General features: G+C 38.5%; 1 protein-coding gene across 6 annotated transcripts in view; it reads left to right on the top strand.

The window, feature by feature from the left end:
• Positions 1-27,309, top strand: part of UBE2W (ubiquitin conjugating enzyme E2 W) — an 83,268-nt gene that overhangs the window by 11,527 nt on the left and 44,432 nt on the right. For all 6 annotated transcript variants that reach the window (XM_017851620.1, XM_017851618.1, XM_017851616.1 and 3 more), the window contains one exon: positions 26,373-26,464. In XM_017851620.1, coding sequence (XP_017707109.1) covers positions 26,373-26,464 — 92 coding nt within the window. The remainder of the gene's footprint in view (positions 1-26,372; positions 26,465-27,309) is intronic.

Here is a 27,309-nt window from a genome sequence, read left to right as displayed (position 1 = left end):
GTGTCTTTTCTTGTGCTTATTGGTATTTCGGTGGAGAAATATCTATTCAAATTTTTTGCCCATTAAAATTTTTTTGTTGTTGTTGAGACGGAGCCTCACTCTGTCACTCACGCTGGAGTGGCTGTGGCATGATCTTGGCTCACTGAAACCTTCACCTCCCAGGTTCAAGCGATTCTCCTGCCTCAGCCTCCTGAGTAGCTGGGAATACCGGCATGTGCTACCATGCCCAGCTAATTTTTTTGTTTGTTTGTTATTTGAGACAGAGTCTCGCCCTGTCGCCAGACTGGAGTACAGTGGCGCGATCTCGGCTCACTGTAGCCTCTGCCTCCCGGATTCAAGTGATTCTCCTGCTTCAGCCTTCCGAGTAGCTGGGATTACAGGTGTGCGCCACCACGCCTGGCTAATTTTTGTAGTTTTAGTAGAGATGGGGTTTCACCGTGTTGGCCAGGATAGTCTCCATCTCTTGACCTCGTGATCTGTCCACCTCAGTCTTCCAAAGTGCCGGGATTGCAGGTGTGAGCCACTGCACCCGGCCCTAGTTTTTATATTTTAGTAGAGATGGAGTTTTGCCATGTTGGCCAGGCTGGTCTCAAACTCCTGGCCTCAAGTGATCTACCCGCCTCAGCCTCCCAATGTGCTGAGATTACAGGCATGAGCCACCGCACCTGGTCCTAAACAATTTGTCATTTTGTTGAATTGTAAGAATTCTTTATATATTTAGACTACATGTCCTTTATTAGACATTATTTATTACATTTGCAAAAATTTCCTCTTTTTTTTTTTTTGAGACGGAGTCTCGCTCTGTCACCAGGCTGGAATGCAGTGGCGTGATCTCAGCTCATTGCAACCTCTGCCTCCTGGGTTCAAGCGATTCTCCTGCCTCAGCCTCCTGAGTAGCTGGGACTACAGGTGCGTGCCACCACACCTAGCTAATTTTGTGTTTTTAGTAGAGATGAGGTTTCACCATATTGGCCAGTATGGTCTTGATTTCCTGACCTCATGGATCTGCCCACCTCAGCCTCCCAAAGTGCTGGAATTACAGGCATGAGCCACCGCACCCAGCCAATTTCCTTTTCTTCTGTGGGCCGTGTTTTCGTCATCTTGATAGTGTCATTTGAAGCACAAAAATTAATTTTGGCAAAATTTATGTTTTTTTCTTTGTGTATTTGTGTCATATCTACGAAATCATTGCCTAATCCAGGGGGGTCATGGAGATTTGCATCTAAGTGTTTTTCTGAAAATATAATAATTCTAGCTTTTACATTTGGATCTTTGATACATTTTGAATTCATTTTTGCATATAATGTAGGGATTATTTAGTTTCATAGCATTAATATGGCAGCTTATTTTCCATTTGAAGTTGTATAGGACCAAGCTGAGAGTCCATCAGGTTTGATAGTATCAAGTTGGATTCAGGTTACTTCTCTGGGTGAGTGGAGAGCTATTTTTCACATAGGAATTTATATTGCAGTCCTACTACTAAAAAATGTGATTCTAGTATAAAATATTGCTGACTCTCTCTCTCTCTCTCTATATATATATGTATATATATACATATATACATATAATTTTTTGTTTTGTTTTGTTTTTTTGAGACTAAGTCTTGCTCTGTCACTAGGCTGGAGTGCAGTGGCGCAATCTTGGGTCACTGCAACCTCTGCTGGGTTCAAGCAGTTCTCCTGCCTCAGCCTCCTGAGTAGCTGGGACTATAGGCGTGCGCTGCCACACCTGGCTACTTTTTGTATATTTAATAGAGATGAGGTTTCACCATGTTGGCCAGGATGGTCTCGATCTCTTGACCTCATGATCTGCCTACCTCAGCCTTCCAAAGTTCTGGGATTACAGGCATGAACCACCGCTCCTGGCCTGCTGAGAATTTTTTTTTTTTTTTTTTTTTGAGACAGAGTCTTGCTGTGTGGCCCAGGCTGGAGTGCAGTGGCCGGATCTCAGCTCACTGCAAGCTCCGCCTCCCGGGTTCATGCCATTCTCCTGCCTCAGCCTCCCCTGTAGCTGGGACCACAGATGCCCGCTGCCACGCCTGGCTAATTTTTTTTTTGTATTTTTAGTGGAGGCGGGGTTTCACCGTGTTAGCCAGGATGGTCTTGATCTCCTGACCTCGTGATCTGCCCGTCTCGGCCTCCCAAAGTGCTGGGATTACAGGCGTGAGTCACTGCGCCCGGCCTGCTGAGAATATTTTTATGTTCACCTATAAGCCTTTATTGTAATTAAAAGAGGCATGTCAACTTCAGTCTTTAGATTTAGAAAATCTTCAAGCCGGGGGCATCTCAGGTGTCATCTAGTCTAACCATCTTGCCTTTTCTTTAAATATTGCTGCATTTTATGATTAGAGATAGTTCATAAAATAAAATTTTAAAAATTTTAAAATAATCTTTTGTACTACATGAAAGGCACATATATTAAGGAAATCGAGCAATAGATTTTAAAAATATTGAGATCTGATAAAAGAAAACTTGTTATATTCTTAGGAAAACAATTTAAGGATTCCAGTGGAGAAAATTACCTTGCTGGGCATATTTTTGGTTTGTTTTGAGACAAAGTTTTACTCTCACCCAGGCAGTAGTGCAGTCACGGCTCACTGCAGCCTTGACCTCCTGGACCCAAGCAATTCTCCCACCTTAGCCTGCTGAGTAATGCCACTACGCCTGGCTAATTTTTGTATTTTTGGTAGAGATGAGGTTTTGCCATGTTGCCTAGGCTGGTCTTGAACTCCTGGGCTCAAACAGTCCTCCTGCCTCAGCCTCCCAAAGTGCTGGGATTACAGACACAGAATTCATTTCTTTATAACAATTAGTTTAGGTTACCTTGATTTGTTTCTGTAGTCCAGCCTCATTATTCATGAATTCTATATTTGTGAATTCACGTCTTCGTAAAACTTATTTGTAACTCTAAAATTGATACTTGCAGTGCCTTTTTTTTTTTTTTTTTTTGCCTTTGCACACTTAAAGAGCAGTGAAGAATTTGTCATTCTATGCACACATTCCCAGCTGAGGTCAAACAATACTACACTCAGCTCATATTCAGTTATTTTTGAGGTCTGTTTTGTGCCACATTGTTTAGCTTTTTTGTGCTTTTTGTTGGTGATTTCACTGTTTAACTTATGTGCTGTCTAGTGTTCCTGTGTATACATGAAGGCTGTGCTGTGCCTTTTGGAGAAAATTTGTTCAGGCATACATTATAGTGCTGTTGGCTGTGGGTTTGATATTAATCAACAATATATAGTAAATAAGAGGCTGGGCATGGTGGCTCATTCCTGTAATCCCGGCACTTTGGGAGGCTGAGGTAGGTGGATAACTTGTCGGGAGTTTGAGACCAGCCTCAACATGACAAAACCTCGTCTCTACTAAAAATACCCCCCACCACCACACCCCAAAAATTTGCTGGGCATGGTGGTGTGCACCTGTAATCCCAGCTACTCGGGAGGCTAAGGCAGGAGAATTGTTTGAACCTGGGAGGTGGAGGTTGGGTTGCAGTGAGCCAAGATCATGCCATTGCACTCCATCCTGGGCCATAGAGTGAGACTCTTTCTCAAAAAACAAAGTCTTTAGAGAAACACAAATTACTTTTGATTGGTTGAAGAAAATAATGTGACCAGAAGCTGGCAGGAATCTAACCCTATATTTCCTCTAACTGTGGATTCCATATTTACTAATTCAGTGTTTGCCACAACTTTGTAGAGAACTTAACGACTGTGAATAATGAGAATTGACTGTATTTTAATTTTTAAAAAGTTTTTTTAGAGACAGTCTCACTCTGTCACCCGGTGCAGTAGCATGATCTTATCTCTGCAACCTCTCAGATTCAAGTGATTCTTGTGCCTTAGCCTTCCAAGTAGCTGGGATTACAGTCATGCATCACCATGCCTGGCTAATTTTTGTATTTTTAGTGGAGACGAGGTTTTACCATGTTGGCCAGGCTGGTCTTGAACTCCTGACCTCAAGTGATCTGCCTGTCTCAGCCTCCCAAAGTGCAGGGATTACGGGTGTGAACCACTGTCCCCAGCTGTATTTTAAGTTTCAGTATACTTTTGATTTGAAAGTGTTGAAGTCCAGTTAAAACTAGTAAAAGGTAATGTTGTTACATCCAGGTTTCTTGTTTGATTCTGATTTAATTTTCTACTATAGATCATACCTTCCTCCTTTTTTTTTTTTTGAGTTAATCATGCAGTTCAAACCAGTGGTTTTCAGCTTTGATATCACATCAAAATCACCTGGGAAACTTTAAAAAAATACTATCCCCAGGTTATGATTTAATTGCTCTGGAGTGCATTCTGGGTATTGTAATTTTTCTTAGCTCTTCAGGTAATTTTTTTTTTTTTTTTTTTTTTTTTTTTTTGAGATGATGTCTCTGTCACCCAGGCTGGAGTGCCCTGACATGATCTCAGCTCACTGCACCCTCCGCCTCTCAGGTTCAAGTGATTCTTTTGCCTCAGCCTCCCGAGTAGCTGGGATTACAGGCATCACAACCCCTGGCTATTTTTTGTATTTTTAATAGAGACGGGTTTCATCATGTTGGCCGGGCTAGTCTGAAATCCTGACCTCACATGATCTGCCCGTCTTGGCCTCCCGAAGTGCTAGGATTACAGGCGTGAGCCACTGCGCCTGGCCTTCAGGTAATTTTAATGTGCAGCCAAAGTTGTAGACTCATCTTCACTACAATGCAGGAATTTAGGTGTGCCAATTTTGTAAATTGGATAAGTTGTAATACATCTCCTTGTATCTGTTTTAGAGTTCAGGAGACATTTCAAAGTTTAATCCTCCTGAAAGATTTAAGAATCTAATTTAGGATTGGAAATATCTGTAGTTGTTTTGTTCCTACATAATTATAGTTCTGTCAAAGACCACCCGTTTCCTGTACGTATCTGAGCACTTATTGACTGTCTTATCAACTTTAGTAAAATGTTTTGTTTGATAGCTGTTTTATACAACTAAGTATTTGTCATGAGAATTTTTTGTGGAGCAGTTTTAGTGAACTGAGTACATTAAGATGTGGTTATGGGGTGGTTCCATAGGCTCATTATGAGCTCAGTGATTCTTCTTTCATGCCAATGGAGTCCACCTAAACAAAATTTAAAAACATTTTATTATATCATGAATCGTTGGAGTTGAATATGCATAAAAATCTCATTTAAAACATAATCTGGGCTGGTCATGGTGGCTCACACCTGGGATCCCAGCACTTTGGGAGGCCAAGGTGGGAGGATTGCTTGGAGCCAGGAGTTGAGACCAACCTGGGCAATGGCAGGACTCCATCTCTACAAAAAGTAGTAACACAAGTAATCTTAGGGGCCTGTGTCAAACCATATCAGGGCCCTATATTTAAAAAAGAATAGTCCCTTCTAGGTACTTGGAATGATATTCTTGTTTTAAGTCTTTTGCCCTTCATTGGGGTCGTCATTATTGCTAGTCCTTGTATCTCCCATTCTATGACCTATGCTGAACTTATCAGTCCCCTAAAATTCCTGAGAATCAAATTGTTTATGACTCTGACCCCTGGGCTTATATCTCTCTTGTCCTTATGGATATTACTATATATGTGGAGATTCTGTCAGTATCCTTTACTTGCTAGGAATATTTATCAACTATTATTAGTGACTTTTTATGTTGAATTTCCATTTTATTTTTATTATTTTTTTAGAAATAGGACCTCACTCTGTTGCCCAGGATGGAATGCAGTGGTACAACTGTACCTTACTGTAACATTGAACTTCTAGGATCAAGGGATCCTTCTGCCTCAGTCTTCCAAGTAGCTAGGACTACAGGTACATGCCACCATGCTCAACTAATTTCTAAAATTTTTTGTAATGTTGCCCAAGTTGGTCTCAAACTCTGCCTCAAGTGATCCTCCTCCCTTGGCCTCCTAAGGTGCTGGGGTTACAGGCATGAGCCACCATGTCTAGCCTGAATTTCCATTTTGAATTCTGGGCAGTTTCCATAGCTCCCCATCTTGTTTTTTGTTTTTGTTTTATTGTTCTAGGTTTTTTGTTTGTTTTTAAAACTTACCTAGCAGGTAATTTAGTTAGCCCCCCCACTCTTTGAACTTTCTTCCTGAATTCAAATTTTAGTCAAAATCCTCTTTAGTTCTTTGTAACTCTATACTTTGACATCATAAATCCACCAACCTTAGACTCATCCTCACAGCTGTACATACTTTTAGTACCTTGTGTGCCCCATATCATGTTTTACCTCTTTCATAGGGTTTTTCACTTCTGCCTTGTAGCTATTGTAAAGACACTTTGTCTTTATTAGATTTTTAATGAGGGCAGTGCTTACTGGCAATAATCACTCAAATGTTTTCTGGGTTAATAAATACAAGAAAGATAAATAGTGCTGTTTTCAAAATAGGCCAGAAGTGATAGGAAAACGCAGTTGAGTATATTGCCTTCTTGCCTTATCTCTGATTCCATTGCTGTCTATCTTTTGCTTCTGCCTTGGCCCAGTTAGAGAAAGTCAAGAATTGGGTTGAATAGGAAAATTTATACAGCGTTTAAAAGTCAGGATAAGCTTCCTGTTAATGATGCACGTCTTTCAGCTCAGTTAATATTTGTTTGGTAATTTTTTCACTTTGCAGATAATGCTTCAATGAGAGTATCTTTTCTTCCCTCCCACCACTGCTCCCTGCTCCTGGTGGTAGATTTTTTTCTTAAGATTCCTGTATGTAACCCTTACTGACAGCAAGTAATTTTAGGTCTTGCTTCATTAAGATTATGTGATTGCTTTCTTTCCAAACTCAAATATGTTGTGTCTCTGTATACTTTTCCTCATTTCTGAAATTGTATTGTTTTTCCAAATGTTTTATTTATTTGTCTGGGAGTAGAACTGTGTGTGCTTAGGGAAGATGGGAGTATTTTGGTATAGGCAGCTTGTGTTTGATTCTTTTAGATGTTGCAGAGGACAGAACATCTGTTAATGTCTGTGAAATACAGATTGCATTTCTGAAACATAGTTACAGCTTTTGCATGCTGACAGAGCTTTACTTCAGATTCTTCTAATTTACAGTTAACCCTTGAACAACAGGAAGCCAACCACTGCTATTCATAAAGTGCTCTGTCACCCAGGCTGGAGTGCAGTGGCATGATCTCAGCTCACTGCAGCCTCTACCTCCTGGGTTCAAGTGATTCTCCTGCTTCAGCTGGGATTACGGACTAGCGCCACTACGCCCAGCTGATTGTTGTATTTTTAGTAGAAATGAGGTTTTACCATGTTGGCCAGGCTGGTCTCAAACTCTGGGCTTCAAGTGATCCCCCTGCCTCAACCTCCCACAGTGCTGGCATTACAGGCTTGAGCCACCATTCCCAGCTAGTCACAAAAATCTTAATCCTTGTTATAGGCTGAGAAGAGGAAGAGGAGGGTTTGGTCTTGCTGTCTCAGGAGTGACAAAGGCAGAAGAAAATCCATGTATAAGTGGACATGTGCACTTCACACCTGTGTTGTTGAGGGTCAACTGTACTTGAAGAAATTGCTCAGTTTAGAAGACTCTCACCAAAAAGAAAACAAAAAAACCACCACACACACACACACACACACACACACACGCACACCCCCTCCAATGATAGGGAAGATTGGTTCAGTCCTTGCAAGCCTTGCAAGTTTGTGATGAAAATGATACAAGTAACAGAAAGTTAAGACAGTTAATGGTGATGGCTTGGAAAGGATTACCCATGATCCTAAAAGTAAAATAGTGTTAAAAGGTACTAGCTGCTGCTGTTTTCAGCACCTTTTCTAACGTTGACTTTTTTTTTTTGTATCTGCTTATGACTGAAGTCAGAGTTTTCTTTTAAAAATGTGTTACATTTTAAAATTATTTTAAATCTTCATGAACTGGCAACAGTTAATATACTGAATTTTTAAAAATTCAGCTACTGTAGTTTTCATAATTGAAAACGATTGAAAGTTAAACTGATAATTTCTTAAATTGGCAACATAGGATGCCAAAATTGATTTTATAAATCAGTATTTGTACTTTTCGTATTTCTTAATTCCTTCTTAGAATGAAACTTGTCATAAATACATTTTATGTTCTTTTTTTTTTTCCTTGAGATGAAGTCTAAGTGCTCTATCACCCAGGCGGTAGTGCAATGGCGCAATCTTGGCTCACTGCAGCCTCCGCCGCCGGGGTTCAAGCAATTCTCCTGCTCAGTCTCCCAAGTAGCTGGGACTACAGGCGTGTACCACCACACCTGGCTAATTTTTGTGTTTTTAGTAGAAACTGGGTCTCACCACGTTGGCCAGACTGCTCTCAAACTCCTGACCTCAGGTGATCCACCCATCTCGGCCTCCCAAAGTGCTGAGATTACAGGTGTGAGCCACCACGCCTTGCCTAACTTTTGGATTTTTAGTAGAGATGGTTCTCACCATGTTGGCCAGCCTGGTCTCGAACTCCTGACCTTGTGATCTGCCCATCTCGGCCTCCTAAAGTGCTGGGATTACAGGCGTGAGCCACTGTGCTCGGCCCAAAAGTTGTTTTTAAGAAGGCTTAGAAGATTGAACTTGCTCTTTATCAAAATACTGGTCTTACATACTTGCAGTCTTTTGTAATACATTATTATATTTTAGAACACATACATTGAAACTATTCTAGTGAAAAAAGTTGGTATTTTTATTTTGGTCAGTTCTCTGTATATGAGATACTTTGTTATCTACCTTAAGTGCCAGGGTTTAAACATTTTGCTGTATTTTCACCTTAGAAAATCTTCCTATAAGAATTAAATGTGATTTTTTTTTCTACTTGTTAATGACTCTGACCAGCATTATATAAGTTTCCACCTAGTATGTCAGGAGAAGGAATTGATAAAATCCCTAAAATCACAGTATAGTGTACCTGAGCATGCTAAAGAAGAAAACAAATCACTCTCTTCCTTGAATTAAAAAGTTGCCCAAACTGTCTTGTGTTATTATGTGTATATTCGGACTTGACAAAGTAACTATCCTGGAACCATAAAGTTAGTAGTTCATTTTAAGATTTTAGGCTGGGAATGGTGGCTCACGTCTATTATCCCAGCACTTTGGGAAGCCAAGGTGGGCAGATCACTTGAGGCCAGGAGTTTGAGACCAGTCTGGCCAACATGGCAAAACCGCCTTTCTACTAAAAATACAAAAATTAGCCAGGCGTGGTGGCATGTGCCAATAGTCCCAGCTACTTGGGAGGCTGAGGCACAAGAATGAATTGAACCCGGGAGGTGGAGACTGCAGTGAGCCAAGATCACAGCACTGTACTCCAGTCTGGGTGATAGAGCAAGACCCTGTCTCAAAAAAAAAAAAATTATTCCTGCTGATGGAAATCTTCTGTGTAAATAGTGCTTAGAAATGCTTAAGTGTGGCCAGGTGCTGCAGTGGCTCATGCCTATAATCTCAGCATTTTGGGAGGCCAGGGTGGACAGATCACTTGAGGTCAGGAGTTCGACACCAGACCAACGAGACCCTGTCTCTACTAAAAATACCAAAATCAGCCAGGCCTGGTAGTGCCCACCTGTAATCCCAGCTACTGGGGAGGCTGAGGCAAGAGAATTGCTTGAACCTGTGAGGTGGAGATTGCGATGAGCTGAGATCATGCTACTGCACTCCAGCCTGGGCGACACAGCAAGGCTCCATCTCAAAAAAAAAAAAAAAAAAATATAAAACTGTATATAATTTGTCTATGTTTAAGTGGGTAAAAGAGAGTGGGGAGGGGGGAATTGTTTATACCGAATAGCATTTCCTACAATGTGAAATTGAAAATTGGTAATAGGACAAGATACAAGGTAATGATGACATGAGTTTTAACCTATTTGTTATCAAAATGGTAATTTGTTTATTTGGTTGACTGAAACAGTTTGTACTAAAGCCAAATTTATTTTATTAGTTTTTTGGAACATTGTAAACCATTATAGTTGTTTAGGGATACGGATATATGGAAATAACACTAGCATTAGACGAAGATAATATAGAAAAGTACTAAAAACATAATGTGAATATAAACTATATATAAAACTATAGAAAAGTAATTACAGATGCATGATTGAATTAGGCTGAGCAATATGTAAAAAGACTCCTAATATAGCTTTAACTTGTGAAAATGAGTAGAATAACCTAGGTTCTGGGATTTTAAAAGGAACTTTATAAATCATTCAATAAGTAATGATTTAATTAATAATTAATTGATTTTTTTATTAACAAAAAAATAAGTCCAGAAGGTAACAAAACTTTCATACCTACACACTTACAGACCATATTATACAGCACTGTTCACAGTCAAGAAATGTGAACAGGGCTGGGTGAGGTGGCTCACGCCTGTAATCCTAGCACTTTGGGAGGCCAAGATGGGATTGCTTGAGGTCAGAAGTTTGAGACCAGCCTGGTCAACATAGTGAAACTCCATCTCTACCAAAAAATACAAAAGAATTTAGCTGGGTGTGGTGGCATGTGTCTGTAAGCCCAGCTGCTTGGGAGGCTGACGCAGGACTATTGCTTGAACCCGGGAGGTGGAGGTTGCAGTGAGCCAAGATTACGCCACTGCACTCTAGCATGGGTGACAGTGAGACCTTGTCTCAAAAAAAAAAAAAAAAAAAGTAAATATGAAGATGAAGTATCAAATCATAACTGCATAAAATTTCATAATCACTTTCTGTTGCTATTGCTGTGAGCTCAGGTGTTGGGAATATCTGCTTAACATGCTGTACGACCCTCTGCATGAGCAGTTTGTCTCGCCTTTAAATTGCCTATTGCAGTAAAAAGTGATCTCTCACTATTCTAGTGTGTTTTTCATTGTGTTTTAGTGCAATACCGCAAACTTTGAATCAAACACCATGGAATCCATACAAAATGCCACTAGTGGTGCTGGAAGTACTCCAAAGAAGTAGAGAAAAGTCATGACATTACCATAAACAGTTGAACTGCTTGATATGTACTGTAGATTTGCAGTTGCGGTTGCCCACCATTTCAGATAGATGATTTCTCTTATAAACAGATGACATAAATTTATGGGATTGATAAATACAGCATAGTGCTGTAAATGTATCTCTTCCTTAATGATTTTCTTAACATTTTATTTTCTCTAGCTTACTTTATTGTAAGAACACACTATATAATATACACAACATGTTAATTGACTTTATGTAACTGACAAATAACGTAAGACTTCCGGTCAACAGGTTTATTAGTAGCTAAGTTTTGGGGGAGTCAGAAATTACATGTGGGTTTTCGACTGCTTGGGGCTTGGTTCCCCAACTCCCAAATTATTCAGCGGTTAACGGTATTTGTAATTCATACTTTTCAGAGAACTCTACTTGACAGAAGAAAACTATTCTCAGCGAATCTATGGTATCAATTGTATCCATCTGAGATGAGTTTATTAGAAAACTAGATTTTATGTTCACTGGAAAATATTGACCTCAGCAATAAAAATGGCAATGACAATGCAGTACATCTTTTCTAAAAAATACATTTATTAGAAGAATGTTCTAATAGTAATGCTCATTATATTACAAATCGCCAGATGTTTATTCCTTTGAGACTAAATCTGTTAGAAGGAAAGATTTAACCTAGGTATCTTTTTAATTCATAGAACTTAAAAGCTCTGGAAGCTACCTTTTGGTGTAGAGAGTTGAGCATCAATATTTATTCTAACAATATGATCTACTTAGCTATGTACCTGTTGTTTCCTTTTTTTTTTTTTTTTTTTTTTTTACTCCTAGGCATTTGTATTGCCTCCCCTAATTTTATGGTATTCTTTAGTGTAAATTTTTAAGAATGGTGTTACTAAGTCATAGAATCAATATTTTCCTTTCTTTTTTGAGACAGGGTCTCATGCTGTCACCCATGCTGGAGTGCAGTGGCACAATCAGGGCTCGCTACAGCTTTGACCTTTCAGGCTGAAGCGATCCTCCCGGAGTCCTCAGCCTTCTGAGTAGCTGGGACTACAAGCGTGCACCACCATGCCCAGCTAATTTTTTATTTTTCCTAGAGATGGGGGTCTTAACTGTGTTGCCATAGATGGCCTTGAACTCCTAGACTCAAGCGATCTTCTCACCTTGGCCTCCCAAAATGCTGGGATTACAGGCATGACCCACCATGCCGGCTTTATTTACTTTATAAGAAAGTTGGTTACGGTAAACTGTTTTAGTATCATCTTTTATTGCTTTTTATTTCCCATTTTATTTTTTTCCTTATTGTCATCTGTCAATATTAATACTACTTTAATATGTTTATTTGGAACTTTAAGCTTGAAAATAGTTGTATCTGCCAGCCCATCTCATTGTATTCTTTCAGTAACAATCTGAGGTATTTAATTATGAAGATGCTAAGGTACACATTGTTACTTATCCAAAGTTGCATGTATTATACACTCCTACAAAATCAGAGATTAAGTTTCCAGTTAAATATATCTTGCTGGGCCAGGTGCAATGGTTCATACCTCTAATCCCAGTACATTTTGAGGCTGAGGCAGGAGGATCGCTTAAGGCCAGGAGTTAAATTCCAAACCTGGGCAGTATAGACCCTGTCTCTATAAAAAATAAACTAGCTGGGCATGGCGGCATACACCTGTAGCCCAGCTACTCGAGAGGCTGAGGCGGGAGCATTGCAGGGAGCTATGATTGTGCCACTATGTTCCATCCTGGGCAACTAAGACTTCGCCAAATAAATAGTCTAACCAACTATTTTATCTTTCTTGTCAGGCTGCTATACCTCAGTGCCTTAAACTGAGTAATTATAAACAACAGAAATTTAGTCTTCACAGTTCTGGAGGCTGGGAAGTCCAAGATCCAGGGTGCCAGCAGATTCAATAGTCCAGAATGACACCTTCTGACTGTGTCCTCACGTGGCAGCAAGGCAAATTAACTCTCTGTCTTCTTATAGGCACTAATCCCATTCACCAGTTTTCCACCCTCATGACCTAGTCACCTCCCCTCAAAGGCTCCAGTACCTTGGGAATTAGATTTCAGCATATGAATTTTGGAGGGATGTAAATGTTCAGACCATAGAATATCCCGTACAGCACCTAACTTACAGTCTTAAAGTTTGCATTTTGCTTACATTTTGAAGAAATACATGACATGACATACCCTAGTATACTAACACATAGTTTACATAGTTCTTTTGTGAGATTTGTAGTTCAATTTGTTGGTGAAACCAAACTTCCCACCTTTTGAAGGTGGCATTATCGGTCATTTTATTCAGCATATTTAATACTTTGTGCTAGACCCTGGCTATAGATTTTTCACCACATAACATGCTTTATGACATTTATGTAACTCTTAATTTATATATATACATATCAGAATCTTTGAAGGTAGCTTAGCCTGCCGAAACCTGGAAGGTAAAAAAATATGAATTGCATTTTTACAAGAAAAAAAAATTTATTCTTCCAAAGTAAAATAAAAACGGTTGGCTTAAATGAAACCATTAACTCTGTCAGGCTTAGTGCTAATTACTGCTTTTCATCTATGGCATGAAATGCAGGGATCAATGAGAGAAAGATACAGAACTGTATTTTATTTCATTCTGAGTCAAGGTTTTCAGAAAAACAAATATTTCATCTGGAGTATTCATTTCCTGAATGCTAGACACGTAACTTCTGAACTAGCTTGAGAAATTAAAATTTGATTCTGGGATTGTAAACTCTTCCCCTTGGAGCCAAGCAGGTTTAAGGTACATGTACATACACTGGATTCATGGTAGAGAGCATACCCACCCTAAAGAGGGCAGCTCTGTTTAAAGGGAATAGTCATTGTTCAGTTCTGGCTGGTTCTGTTGTTTTGTTCTGTCAATCTGAATGTTCACAGAAAACTTGAACTGGTCAGGTCCAAAACTAATCTTAATCTCAGCTGCCTCCAACCCTTCATAAACAGAGCAGCTACCTGTATTGCTCCTCTTTCCTCTCCCCTCCCTCTCCCTTCTTGTTTCTCCCCATCTCTCCTTTTCCTTCCCCTTCCTTTTATCTTCCCCTTCCTCCACCTTTTCTTTCCTTTTTTTTTAAAAAAAAAAAAAGACCAGGTCTTATTGTGTCGCCCAGGCTGGTCTTGAACTCCTGCCTCAGCCTCTCAAGTACTTGGGATTATAGGCCAAGAAGTCACCATGCCTGGCTTCTTCCTGTATTTCTTTTATAGTTAAGAACACTGTCATCGATCCAGACTAATACTCTGGGGTCAGCCTCATTTCTTCTCTTTCTCACTTTCCACATCCAGTTATCACCAAATCTAGTTCATTCTGCATCCTAATGAAGTCCTTTGATTCCTCTAGTTGTTCATTAGTAATGTCTCAACTCTAATTTTTTTTCTAGTAGTTTTCAGCCTGTCTTCAGTCTTACCTTCTGCAGTACATCTGCCACACTGTTGTCAGGATGATCATATTTTTATTTTTAAAAAAATTTTACACATGTTTAATGTTGAATATTAGAAAATATAGATTCCTGGAAAGAAAAATCACTGCCCCAAGGAGATCACTGGACGGTGAGATTAAGGGGTGATTTTAATTTTTAAAAATGTGTATTTTTTCCTGTATAGACGTAACACCTGTTGAAAACACAATCGCTTGTAAAGGCTCTAATTCTATACTCAGCATCTAGCTGATCTCTTCTTTCTGATATTTTACATGTCATTTATCACCACCTTTCTCTCACCTTTATCCTTCTCTTCATTATTTACATATGCAGAAGTTTCTCCTGAGAAACACCTGCCTCTGCCTCAGTTCTGCTACCACCCTGTTGCTTTCTTTCTCTTCACAAATGTAAGAGTGTCCAAAAAAGAAAAAAAGATAATGAAACATGCATACAGAAAAATTTAAAAATCATAGGTAAGGCTGGGCATGGTGTCTCACACCTGTAATTTCAGCACTTTGGGAGGCTGAGGTGGAAGGATTGCTTGAGCCCAGGAGTTGAAGACCAGCCTGCGCAACGTGGCGCAACCCTGTCTCTACAAAAATTAGCAGGGTTTGGTGGTACGTGCCTGTGTTTCCAGCTACTTGGGAGACTGAGGTGGGAAGATTACCTGAGCCCAGGAAGCAGAGGTTGCATTAAGCCGAGATTGCGCCACTGTATTCCAGCCTGGGCAACAGAGTGAGACCCTATCTTTAAAAAAGTTAAGTAAAAATATACAAATGAAAATCATAGGTGAATATTTTAAAGAACATTTATAAAATACTCACATTGCTTAAGGAATAAAAGTTGCCATTATCTTTGAAGCCCCTTCTGTGTCCTGCTTTTTTTTTTTTTTTTTAATGTCCTGCTGATTGTACCTCACTACTTCTCACAGTAAATTGCAGTCTTGGATTTTATGTTTGTGATCCTTTATTTTTCCTTATAGATTTACTTTGAGCAATATATTTTGTTTGTTTTTAAACTTTAGATAAATGGACTCATACTGTTAGTAATTCTTTGTGACTTTTATCATTTCAAGATTAATCCATCTTTGTAGCAGTACATTTGTAAGGCTAAGTAAGTAGTATTTCATGGTATAAACTATCACACTTGATCAGTTTTACTCCTGACATGTTATGAACAGTCCTGCTTTAAATGTTGTAACACATTTTCATGGTTTTCTCTTAGGGTATTGACCTACAAGTGCAAGTGCTAGGTTATGGCATGTCTGTTCCATTTTACTAGATAATGCCGTACTGTTCCAAAGTAATTACATCAGTTTATGCTCTTACTGGTAGTACCTGAGTTCCAGGGATACCACATCCTCCCCAACACTTGACTTATTTTGGTGAAAGGTACTCCTTATATTTCTATTTTCTATTTCCTTAGCTAATAAGAATAATTGAGTATGATTGTATATGTTTTGGGGCCATTTGTGGCTCTTCTATTAAATGCCCATTCTTACCTTTGGACTGTTTTTCAATTTGGTTATCCTTTTGTTTGCTTTTTGGTCTGCGTGAGCTGTTACTGAGGTGTTAATAATGAAATCTTCTGTGAAGATAGTCTTGTAGATTTTCCTTTGCTTATCTGTTTTGAGTTTGTTATTAAGTGTATACAGGTTTTATGCTCATGGTGACTATATCATTATATAGTTATTCTCTATCTTTTACTATTTTTGACCTTAACATTTATTTCACTTGATACTAATATAACGATGCTAGCTTTGTTTCTTAAAACTTCTAGTATCTTTTTTTTATGCTTTGACTCAGAACCTTTCTGTGCTCTTAACATTTTAGTAATATCTTTTTAAAAATCTCGAATAGCTATACTTTTTAACCAATCTAATATTCTCTACTGTTTACTCAAGAACTTAGTCCAATTTTTAATGAGTAACTGATATAATAGGATTTATTTCTTTCCTTTTAAGTGCTTTTCATTTGTCATTTCTTCCTATGTCTGTGTCTTTCCTTGTTTTGAATTGTTTTCTTTTTCTGTGTTCTCATTCTATTTTTCCTACCTCTACTAGTTTGGAAGTTACGCACAATTTTTTTTTTTTTTTTTTTTTTTGAGACGATGGAGTTTTGCTCTTGTTGCCCAAGCTGTAGTGCAATGGCGCGATCTCGGCTCACTACAATCTCCGCCTCCCAGGTTCAAGCGATTCTCCTGTCTCAGCCTCCCAAGTAGTTGAGATTACAGGCACCCGCCACTACGCCCAGCTGCTTTTTGTATTTTTAGTAGTCAGGGTTTCACCAAGTTGGCCAGGCTGGTCTCAAGCTCCTGACCTCAGGTGATCCACCTGCCTTGGCCTCCCAAAGTGCTGGGATTACATGCGTGAGCCACCGCTCCTGGCCTACAATTTTTTTTAGATGTTACTTTAGCTGTTTTTTTGCATTTATTTTACTGTTTTTTATTGAAAACGTTTTGTTATGAAAAATCTCAAGCGTGCAGAAAAGTAGAAACAATGTAACACCTCTGTAGCTTTTGTGTAGATTCAACAATTAACATTTTCCATATTTGCTTTTTCTTTGTTGTTTAATACACTTTTTTTTGCTTGTGTTGACAGCTTTATTGAGAAATAATTCACATAACATACTCATCCATTTAAAATGACTTAATATATTCATGGAGTTGTGTAACTATCACCACAGTCAATTTTAGATCAGTTTGATAAATGTTTTTACTGAAATACAACAAACAGGAGTGTGCACAAATCTACATGTAAAGTTCATATATTCACAAAGTGAATACACCTTTGTAATCACCATACATAAAAAAATAGAATGGTAGCTCCACCTTGGAAGCCTCCCTTATGTCCATTCCTAAGCACTGCTTCCTCTCTCTCCTAAAGATAATCACATCCTGATTTCTTTTTTGTTTTTCTTTTGAGACAGGATCTCACTCTGTCACCCCTGTTGGTGTGCAGTGGTGAGATGACGGCTCACGGCAGCCTCCAATTCCTAGGCTCAGGTGTTCCTCCCACCTTAGTCTCCTGTCTCCTGAGTAATTGAGACCATAGGCACACACCACCATACCTGGCTAATTTTTTTATTATTTGTAGAAACATGGTCTCCCTATGTTGCCCAGGCTAGTTTCAAACTCCTATATATTGTAAGTATTCACATATTTTAGTGCTGAGTACTAATGTGTTTGGTGGTGTGCTGCTTTATAAACGTTTTTTTAAAATCTAAAAAATTTTTAATTTTGAAACATATCTGCCTCAAGAGTTTTTTCTTTTTCTTTTTTTTTTGAGATGGAGTTTCGCTCTTGTTGCCCAGGTTGGAGTGCAGTGGTGCAATATTGGCTCACTGCAACCTCTGCTTCCCAGGTTCAAATGATTCTCCTGCCTCCGCCTCCTGAGTAGCTGGGGCTACAGGCATGCGCCACCACACCTGGCTAATTTTGTGTTTTTAGTAGAGACGAGATTTCACCATGTTGGTCATGCTGGTCTCGAACTCCTGACCTAAGGTGATCCACCCACCTCAGCCTCACAAAGTGCTGGGATTATAGGTGTGAGCCACTGTGCCCAGCCAAGAGTTGTTTCATAAGGAACTGTGGGCCTGTATTGTTTTATTCAGTGTTTAGATGTACATACTTTTTTAAGTATCTGCCCACCATTGTTTCATCTCAGATCTGTCCCTTTGTATCATTTTCCAGAAGGAATTCAGGGTTTATTCTTTTGTTGGTTACTGTTGGTAGGAAACTGTTTTGTCTGCACATATCTTTATTTCATCCATTTTTAAAAAAACTTAGTTTTGTTTGGTATAGGAGTTTAAATTGGCGGTTAGTTTTACTTACATAAAATATATTTTTACTGATTTCTAGTGCTGACATAATTGTTCTTAAAATGGTAGCCTTATTTCTATAACTTTGTAGGTAATCTATCTTTTGTCTATGGCAATAGAATTAGCTCTTTTTAATTGGTGTTTTATGCTTTCACAGTGATGTTTAAGTTTAGATGTCTTCTATTTATGCTGCTTAGATTTAATTGGGCTTCATTAACCTGAAGGCTGATGTCTTTAACAATTCTGGGAGATTCTCAGGCATTATTATTATTGTTGTTGTTATTATATTTTTTGAGATGGAGTCTTGCTCTGTCGCCAGGCTGGAGTGCATTTGCGTGATCTTGACTCACTGCAACCTCCGCCTCCTGGGTTCAAGCGATTCCCCTGCCTCAGCCTCCAGAGTAGCTGGGACTACAGGCACGCACCACTACGCATTACTATTTAAGAAGCATTTATAGAAAATGTTGCTTTCTGTTCTCTAACTTGTTTTTTGTGTGTGGTTTTTTTTTTTTTTTTTTGGTCTCTCTACCTTTCTTTCATGTTTTCATTATCTATTTCTCTGAGTTACATCCTGGATAATTTCTTCATACCATCTTCCTCAGTAGAAATTCTTTCTTCACCTGTGGTTAGTTTCTTTACCCATTGAGGTTTTCCTTTCTTTTAAAGAGACAGGGTCTCTCTTTCTGTCACTCAGGCTGGAGTGCAGTCACTAGATCATAGCTCACTATAACCTAAACTCCTGGGCTCAAGAAATCTTCCTGCCTCCGTTTCCTGAGTAGCTAGGACGACAGGCGTATACTACCACCATGCCTGGCTAATTTTTAATTTTTTTGTAGAGATGTGGTCTTGAGGTGTTGCCCAGGTTGGTATTATACACATGGTTGCAACTGATCTTCCTGCCTTGGCCTCCCAAAGTGTTTGGATTACAAGCGCAAGCCATTGTGCTGAGTCAAAAAACTTTTATTTAGATGTAATTTACATGCCATAAAATAGTCCCATTTCTACACTCAATAATTTTAATTTATTTACACTGTTGTGCAACCATACCCATAATTTAACTTTGGAAATCTTTATCATGCCCAAAAAGCAACCTTTGTGTCCATAAGTAGTCACTCTCCATCACCCCATTCTCCTTTCCCAGCCCCTGGCAACCACCAGCTTACCTTCTGTCTCTATAGATTTGTCTATTATGGAATTTTCATATCAGTGGAATCATACAATATGTGGTCTTTTGTGACTGGCTTCATTCAAAAACATGTTTTTGAGGTTCATTTGTGTTGTAAAATGCGTCAGTACTTCATTCTTTTGAAGGTGAAATAATATTCCATTGCGTGGTTGTAACATTTTGTTCATCCATTCTTCAGTTAGCGGGCATTTGGGTTGTTTTTTGGCATTATGAATAATGCTGCTATGAATGTTTGTGTATATGTTTTTGTGTGAATGTGTTTTCGTCATCCATTGAGTAGTTTATTTTTTAATTATACAGAAAATACACTTCTACATTTTTGTAAAAGAGCCAAATAATACAAAGAAAGGTATGTAGTGCATACAGTATGTCCTCTTTCTCCACTGCCATTTCCAACTGTAAAATAATTGAGTGTGCTTTTCTTTGGTCTTTTGTATGCATTTATATATTTGTGTAATTACATCTCTTTTATTTTAAGATAAAATACATGTATTTTTGAGGCTTGCTTTTTCTTTATTTCAGTATGTTTTGGAGTTCTTTATTTTTTTGTCAGTACTCAGGTGCATGTCGTTCTTAGCGGTTGCATAGTCTTAGTTTGCTATGCCATAATTTGTGTAATTTACCTATTGACATATATTTCTAGATGTTGTTTTACAGCGAAGCTATTTTATATGTATCTTTCTGCGATTCTGAGTAGTGAAATTGTTGCCTCAAAGGATAGAACTTGGATTTTTCCAGGATTTATATTTGTATTTGTTTCTGCCAGTTACTTTGAGGCCACCACTTCCTGGACTACTTTTGATTAAATCCTTGCTTAATGTTCTCAGGTAGCAGGAATTCAGGCTATGAATCCATGTGGGTTGAGGTTACGAAATTTCAGGGGAGAATTTTTTTCTTCCTTCACCCATTGCTAAGTTTAAAGTAGGCAAATATCATTGTTGTCTCTTTGCCCATTTTCTTGTTGACCTTTACATTGAGGGATCATAGTTTCAGGTAACTCCTCTGTTAGCATCTTCACTTTGGTTTTGCTATTGGGTTTGTTTGAAATCTCCATGGCAAAATCCAGTCGTAATCCTTACATTTCAGAGTTCCTGCGTTCACTTTGTCTTTGTTTTCTCTGTAATTATCCACGGTATATACTGTGCCGTTGTGCTGGAAAAGAAAGTCTGGTTAGTCCTTGAAACATATTCTTCCTTGGCTTTCTGCATACCACAGTCCTGGTTTTTCTCCTCTCACCACTCTTCTTTTGGACACTACTGTACTCTGAAAGCATGGAGAAATTACTGGCACATTTGTCTCCTTTTGTGGGCTGCGGGCTTTTACTAGCAGAAATCATTAAGTCCTGACACTTTTTGCATTTCTGTCAGACTTTTGAAAAGTTTAGCTTAAACTAAGAATGAATACCTGTATTGCATTCTCTTTCCTGAAAGGGAAAACAGTTTCATTAAGTAACTGTTAGAAATGTCATCAGAATTCAGTAGGAGGGAAAATGCTTCCTTGCTCTGCATGAGTTTAGTTCTGTTTAAAAAAAAAAAAAGTAAAACTAATTTGTTGCCTCACATTTCCCTCTGAAAGGAGAAATGGCTGCTGTTAGAATTGTTTAATGTTGTTAGGGAAAAATAATATCTACTTATTAGTGCAATGCTATTAATATTAACGTGTATGGTATTCCTGTTTTTTCCATCGTGCTCTTCTGTTTTTAACCTTCCATCTTTAGTTGGTTGTTAGATGAAATTGGAGAAAATGTTCTTGGTCATTTTATATACAGTTGTATTAGCAACCATTATCATATATTCCCACATTTTTAATGTTTTTTCTTCACTTTGTATTTTTTCCTTCCCTGAATGTTTCTACCTTTTAGGATAGTTTCTCAGAGTGTCAAGTTGAGATAAAACTTTACAAAATGTGAGACCTATGTGCCTCCCCTATCCCCTTAATTTGCTTTATTTTTCTTCAAATTTTAATATATCATGTAGTACAGTGGACTTACTACAGGGGTTGAGGAGAAAATTTATGTAACATCAAAAGGATGCTCAAGAGATTAACATACCCACTTTTCCCTGTGTTGCACTGTCACCTGTCCAAGAATCACAGTGAAGGTTGCTTCACATCAAAGGTCAATCAGATGTTTGCATAGGACTGTGACCTTTGTAACATCACTTCAGCCACTGACTGCTTTTTGCAACTAATCAGACTGATTGTGGGCCACCACTTCATTACTTGAAGTGAACACCAAGTTGCCAATGGGAAACCTCTAGGGGGTATTTGAACCCAAGAAGATTCTGTATCTGGGCACCCTTTACCATTATGTTCAGGAGACCAGGGATAATTATACCAATAAAGTGCTTTTTTAGTTTGCTTTTGTTTTCTTGTGTTTTGCTTGGTAGTTAAGCAGATTGATTCTCCTTTATGTTCTTGCTTCTACTAAGAAGGGTTATTCTTCTTGACTTAGTAAAGTTCTCAAGATCTGGAAGATTTCCGTAGCAGTGTTTCCCAAAATGTGGTCCTTGAAACAAGGCTTGAGACGATCTACACTCAAAGGATTCTATTATCTTTGGAAACCTCTTTTTTGTTGTTGGGAGTTTTTTGTTTACTTTATTTTATTGAGATGGAGTCTTGCTCTGTAGCCCAGGCTGCATGCATTCATGTGATCTAGGCTCACTGCAACCTCTGCCTCCCGGGTTCTAGCTATTCTTGTGCCTCAGCCTCCCGAGTAGCTGGGATTACAGGCGCATGCTACCACTCCTGGCTAATTTTTGTATTTGTGGTAGAGACGGGGTTTTGCCATGTTGCCCAGACTGGACTTGAACTCCTGACCTCAGGCATTATATGCTCATTGACCTCCCAAAGTGCTGGAATTACAGGCTTGAGCCACCGTGCCTGGCCTTGTTTAGTTTTATTAGAGACAAGTTCTTGCTGTGTTGTCCAGGCTGGACTCCAACTACTAGACTCAAACGATTCTCCTGCCTCAGCCCCTTGAGTAGCTGGGACTACAGGCATGCATCACTGTGCCCAGCTATTTTTGGAACCTCTTTATGTCATCTTCTTCCCTTTGGACAATCACTGTACAAGTTAGTATATGAAAAGTTTTGTTGAAGAAGCCAGTTCTTCTCTGTTGACCCATTTTAAAAAAATGTATGTGATCACAGAACCCTCATTTGTATCAGTAGAAAATAATTAAAACCTTGTTTTAACATAGAAATTTGCTTAAATTTGTCTTTATTCAAAACAAATTAAGCAAATTTGAAGTCCATTACAGTGATGCACAACACAGTTTTCTATCTGTAGTGGTGTTGGACGGCTAAGCTTACTTTAAGTGTCATAAATTGAAGACCTAGAAACATTACTTACTGATAGTAATATTTCACCGTCCAGAAAAAAACAAACCAATTTTTAAGCAGAGAACTCTTAAGAAATGAACAGATATCCATATTCGTCTTCTTCACTTTGAGAAAAGACTTAACGCTGGGTGCAGTGGGTGGTGCCTGTTGTCCCAGCTACTTGGAAAGCTGCGGCAGGAGTTCTGGACTGTAGTGCGCTATGCCATTTGGGTGTCCGCATTGAGTTCAGCATCAATATGGTGACCTCCCAGGAGCAAGGGACCACCAGGTGTGTCTCAGGAGGACGGGTGAACGATCCAGGTCAGAAACAACAGGTCAGATCTCCCATGCCAATCAGTAGTGGGATTGTGCCTGTGTACTCCAGCCTGGGCAACATAGTGAGACCCTGTCTCTGAAGAAAAAAAAAAAGTCATATTAAGAATCTTTATAATCTTGCATGCAATTTTAATAACATTACTTGGTTTTAAAATTTATGATCTTGCATGAAATTATAATATTTGGTTTTAAAATTCATAAATTAGGGACTACTGTGTTTTGTTTTTTTTGTTTTTGCCTTGTTGTACCCTGGAAAAGCATGTCCACTGATAACAGGGGAAGAAGTATACAATAAAAGCTGTACAAATAAGTATGCAAAATACATAGCCATTTTAGGATACCTAGTATGTAGGAAGAAAACCTTAACATATCTCAGATCATAATATGTTGTATTTTGATGTTCTACTATAAATGATGAAAACAATAACCTTGAAATATTAAACTACTGTGCAGGGTGAATCCTATTTAAGAAAATGAATAGGTAGATTATGTCATTAAAATTACTTTTAAAAATTTCTATAAAGATCTTTTTAAAATTTTATTAATATTTTCTTTTTTCTTCTGATTTCATTATTATCACAAAGCATAAAATTTTGAAAGGCTTTTGTATAAAGGGTTACTTTTAGAGTTTCTCTGGAAAGCTTGTCTGTGAAAATAAATTTTTTAAGTTTTTTGGAAAATTTTGGCTTTTTTTTTTTTTTTTTTTTTGAGACACAGTCTCACTGTGTCACCCAGGCTGGAGTACAGTGGCGCAATCTCAGCTCACTGCAACCTCTGCCTCCTGGGTTCAAGCGATTCTTCTGCCTCCACCTCCTGAGTAGCTGGGACTACAGGCATGCGCCACCACGCCCGGCCAATTTTTTTAGTATTTTTAGTAGAGACAGGGTTTCACCACGTCAGCCAGGCTGGTCTCAAACTCTTGACCTTGCGATCTGCCCACGTTGGCCTCCCAAAGTGCTGGGATTATAGTCATGAACCACCGCGCCCAGCCAAACTATGGCTTTTATAATTAGAAAGCAGCAAAGGAAGCACTGCTAAAACTTTTAAGCACTTTTAACTCAAGCTATTAAGACCTTACGCAAGTTGAGCATCCGCAATCTGAAATGTGAAATGCTCCGAAATCTGAAACATTTTGAGTAGCAATGTGACACTCAAAGGTAATGTTCATTGGAGCATTTCAGATTCTGGCTTTTTAGATTTGGGATGCTCAGCCAGTAAATCCGAAACAGTTCTGGTCACAAGCAGTTCAGATAATGGCTACTTGACCTATAACCTCAATACAGTAGCTATGACGTCTTGATGTTGTATAGGTAACTGCCTATTCTTCATAACTACTTTACAGCATCAGTGTTGAAATATTTTTTCCAGTGTGGAAGAAATCGGTTTGTTTTGTGAACCGAAACTTCAAAGCTTTTTTTTTTTTTTAAGTGTAAGATTAGCCATTATGCAAAACTTACTGGTCAAGCAGTTAATAAAATACACATATTCCACTGAAGAGTTTTGTACCTCTCAGTTTTTGTACATAACAAGGCAATTATAAACTCCGAAAGTTTCTTTGCTTCTTTTGATTATGATTTTTTATTCTATTTTTTGTTTTATTTTTGAGACAGAATCTCACTGTAACTTAGGCTGTAGTGCAGTGGTACAGCTATAGTTTACTGCAGCCTTGGCCTCCTGGGCTCAAAAGATCCTCCTACCTTATCCTCTGAAGTAGCTGGGAGTACAGGTGCATGCCCCTACACCTGGCTAATTTTTTATTTTTTATTTTTTTGTAGAGAGAGGGTGTCACTATGTTACCCAGGCTGATCTCAAACTGCTGGGCTCGAGCAGTTTTCCCGCCTCTCCCTCCCAAAGTGCTGAGATTATATTCATGAGCCACCACATGTAGCCTACTTTCTTTCCTTCATAAATCTGCCGGTCTTTGGGAACTCACGTTAAAAAATTCTAAAAGCTTTTCTAGCTGTAGTTTGAGCATCAGACTGAACTTTCTCCTCTTTTGCAGTTTGCTTGTATTTTAAAAGCAAATCAGGACTGACACACTGGCTCACACCTGTAATCTTTTGAGAGGCCAGGGTGGAAGGATCACTTGAGGCCAGGAGTTTAAGACCAGCCTGTGCAACATAGTGAGACCCCGTCTCTACAAAAAAAAAAAAAAAAAAAAAAAAAATTTTTTTAAATTAGCCAAGCATGGTGTTGCACACCTATAGTCCTAGCTACTCAGGAGACTCAGGCAAAAGGATGGCTGGAGCCCAGAAGTTCCAGGCTGCAGTAAGCTAGGATTGTGTCACTGCATGCCTGCCCGAGTGATAGAATGAGGCCCTGTCTCTTAAAAAATAAACAACAACAAACCTACTCAAACTTTAAGCAGCTACTGTAGCTGTTGTACTTGGTGAGATTGAAGATCCAGTCCTGGAGTTCCTGGAACATCAGAGGATGTGATTCTTCCAGAATCTTTTTGTTGAGCAAAGACTGCCTCTTTTTGACTTGTGACAAGGTCTTACTGGAAAGAAAGGTCATGTAGACCTCCTTTGCCTTTTCCTGCATCTGCTTATCTTGCATTAAAAAAAGAAATCTTTACATGCTAGCCAAAACAAAATATTTTCTTCATTGAATTTCTTTTTAAAAAATTTCCTAAATTTTGTCATGGCTTCTAGATCTTCCACCAGATTATCCAGGAAAGCCACCCATTTGGCTGTGCTCTTGAGGCGCTGGTGGCTGCTGCCAGAACTACTATTACTGTCATGGATGTGTTTACTGGTTTATAGGAAAGAATATTATAATGCATACAGATGAAGAGATGCATGAGGGAAGGGATGTGGAGCTTCCATGTCCTTTCCAGGTGTGCCACCCTCCAGGAAACTCCAAATATTCAGCAACCTGGAAGCTCTAGTGTTGAAATAGTTTGACAGTAGATTGTGAATTATAGGACAGGCTATTCAAATTTTGAGCAATATGTGTATAGAATATATAAGGGGCTAGTAAAGAGAAAGGTATGAACATTTGGAGGAAATGTAATTATTTCAGATTGTAGAAGGATATTATCAAGGATAACTAGAAGGATGTTATGTTGTTTTTTTAAAAGTACAGGCTGAGTGTGGTAGCTCACACCTGTAATCTCAGCACTTTGGGAAGCTGAGGTCGGGAGAATTGCTTGAGGCCAGGTGTTCAGTATCAGCCTGAGCAACAAAATGAGACCCCCATCTCTACCAAAAAAAATTAGCCAGGCATTGTGGTGTGTGCCTGTAATCTCAAGCTACTTGGGAGGCTGAGGTGGGAGGATTCCTTGAGCCCAGGAGTTTGAGAATGTGGTGAGCTGTGATCACACCACCGTACTCCAACCTGGTGACACACACCTAGTCTCAAAAAAAAGGACAAATTATTATTGATGTTCTTTTCTAGAAACGACTACAGAAAGAACTGTTGGCTTTGCAAAATGACCCACCTCCTGGGATGACCTTAAATGAAAAAAGTGTTCAAAATTCAATTACGCAGTAAGTATTTAATGTTTAAAGTGCACTTTCTTTCTTTTATTATCAATAATGTATGAATGTTCACCCACTTTTAAAACTACAAAATTATTTTCACATTTCATTTTATTCTCTTTCACCAAGAGAGAAATACAGTAAACAGATCTTACTCTGTGCATTTATATATATAATCAATTTTGTTTTACAATGTTATAAACATTGTTGCATAATTTGTAAAGCTGTTTTTAGACTATATTTGGTACATTTTTTTAAAGTTTTGTTTAACTGAGTAGCACTGACTTTGTGATGTGATCCTCATCTATAATATTAAAGAACTGTTTGGTGTGAGGTTTTATCAAATTAAAAATATGTATCTATTTAGGCATATGAAGAGAGTAATAGTCAAGAGGTATCCCATGCCCTAAAAACATTAATTGCATCCTGTACAGAAGGGCAGCTAAGTGAAAGTGTGACTCTCAGCAGTCGTTTAATAATTTTGTTAGACAGTGGTAAATGTTCTGAAATCGTGGAGAAATCTAAAATAATTTATCCTCCACTTAGAAAACCTCTAAAAGAAAAGGAAAAGTAGCCAATAAGATAAAAATTGACTATAAACCAACTTGTAGGACAAATGAGCCAATTCATATATTTGGTGTAGTCTAGGTCCAGGGAGTAAAAATGACCAAAATTCATATAACTTACCCTTTCAGAAGGAACAGTTTTGGGTACCTTTGACTTTGGCATTTGTATCAGTACTTAAGACAGGGGTCAAAGCTTTAAGAACAAGAATATTACGAATGGATGTATAGACTCTTTTGGAAAAAAAAATGTAATACACTTCTTTAACTCTGCAACAATCACTTAAAAAT

Source organism: Rhinopithecus bieti, unplaced genomic scaffold (assembly GCF_001698545.2).
Source record: "Rhinopithecus bieti isolate Rb0 unplaced genomic scaffold, ASM169854v2 scaffold_32422, whole genome shotgun sequence".
Classification (NCBI taxonomy): Eukaryota; Metazoa; Chordata; class Mammalia; order Primates; family Cercopithecidae; genus Rhinopithecus; species Rhinopithecus bieti.
Note: the sequence above shows the minus strand (reverse complement) of the source record. Positions and strands in the feature narration are given on the sequence as shown.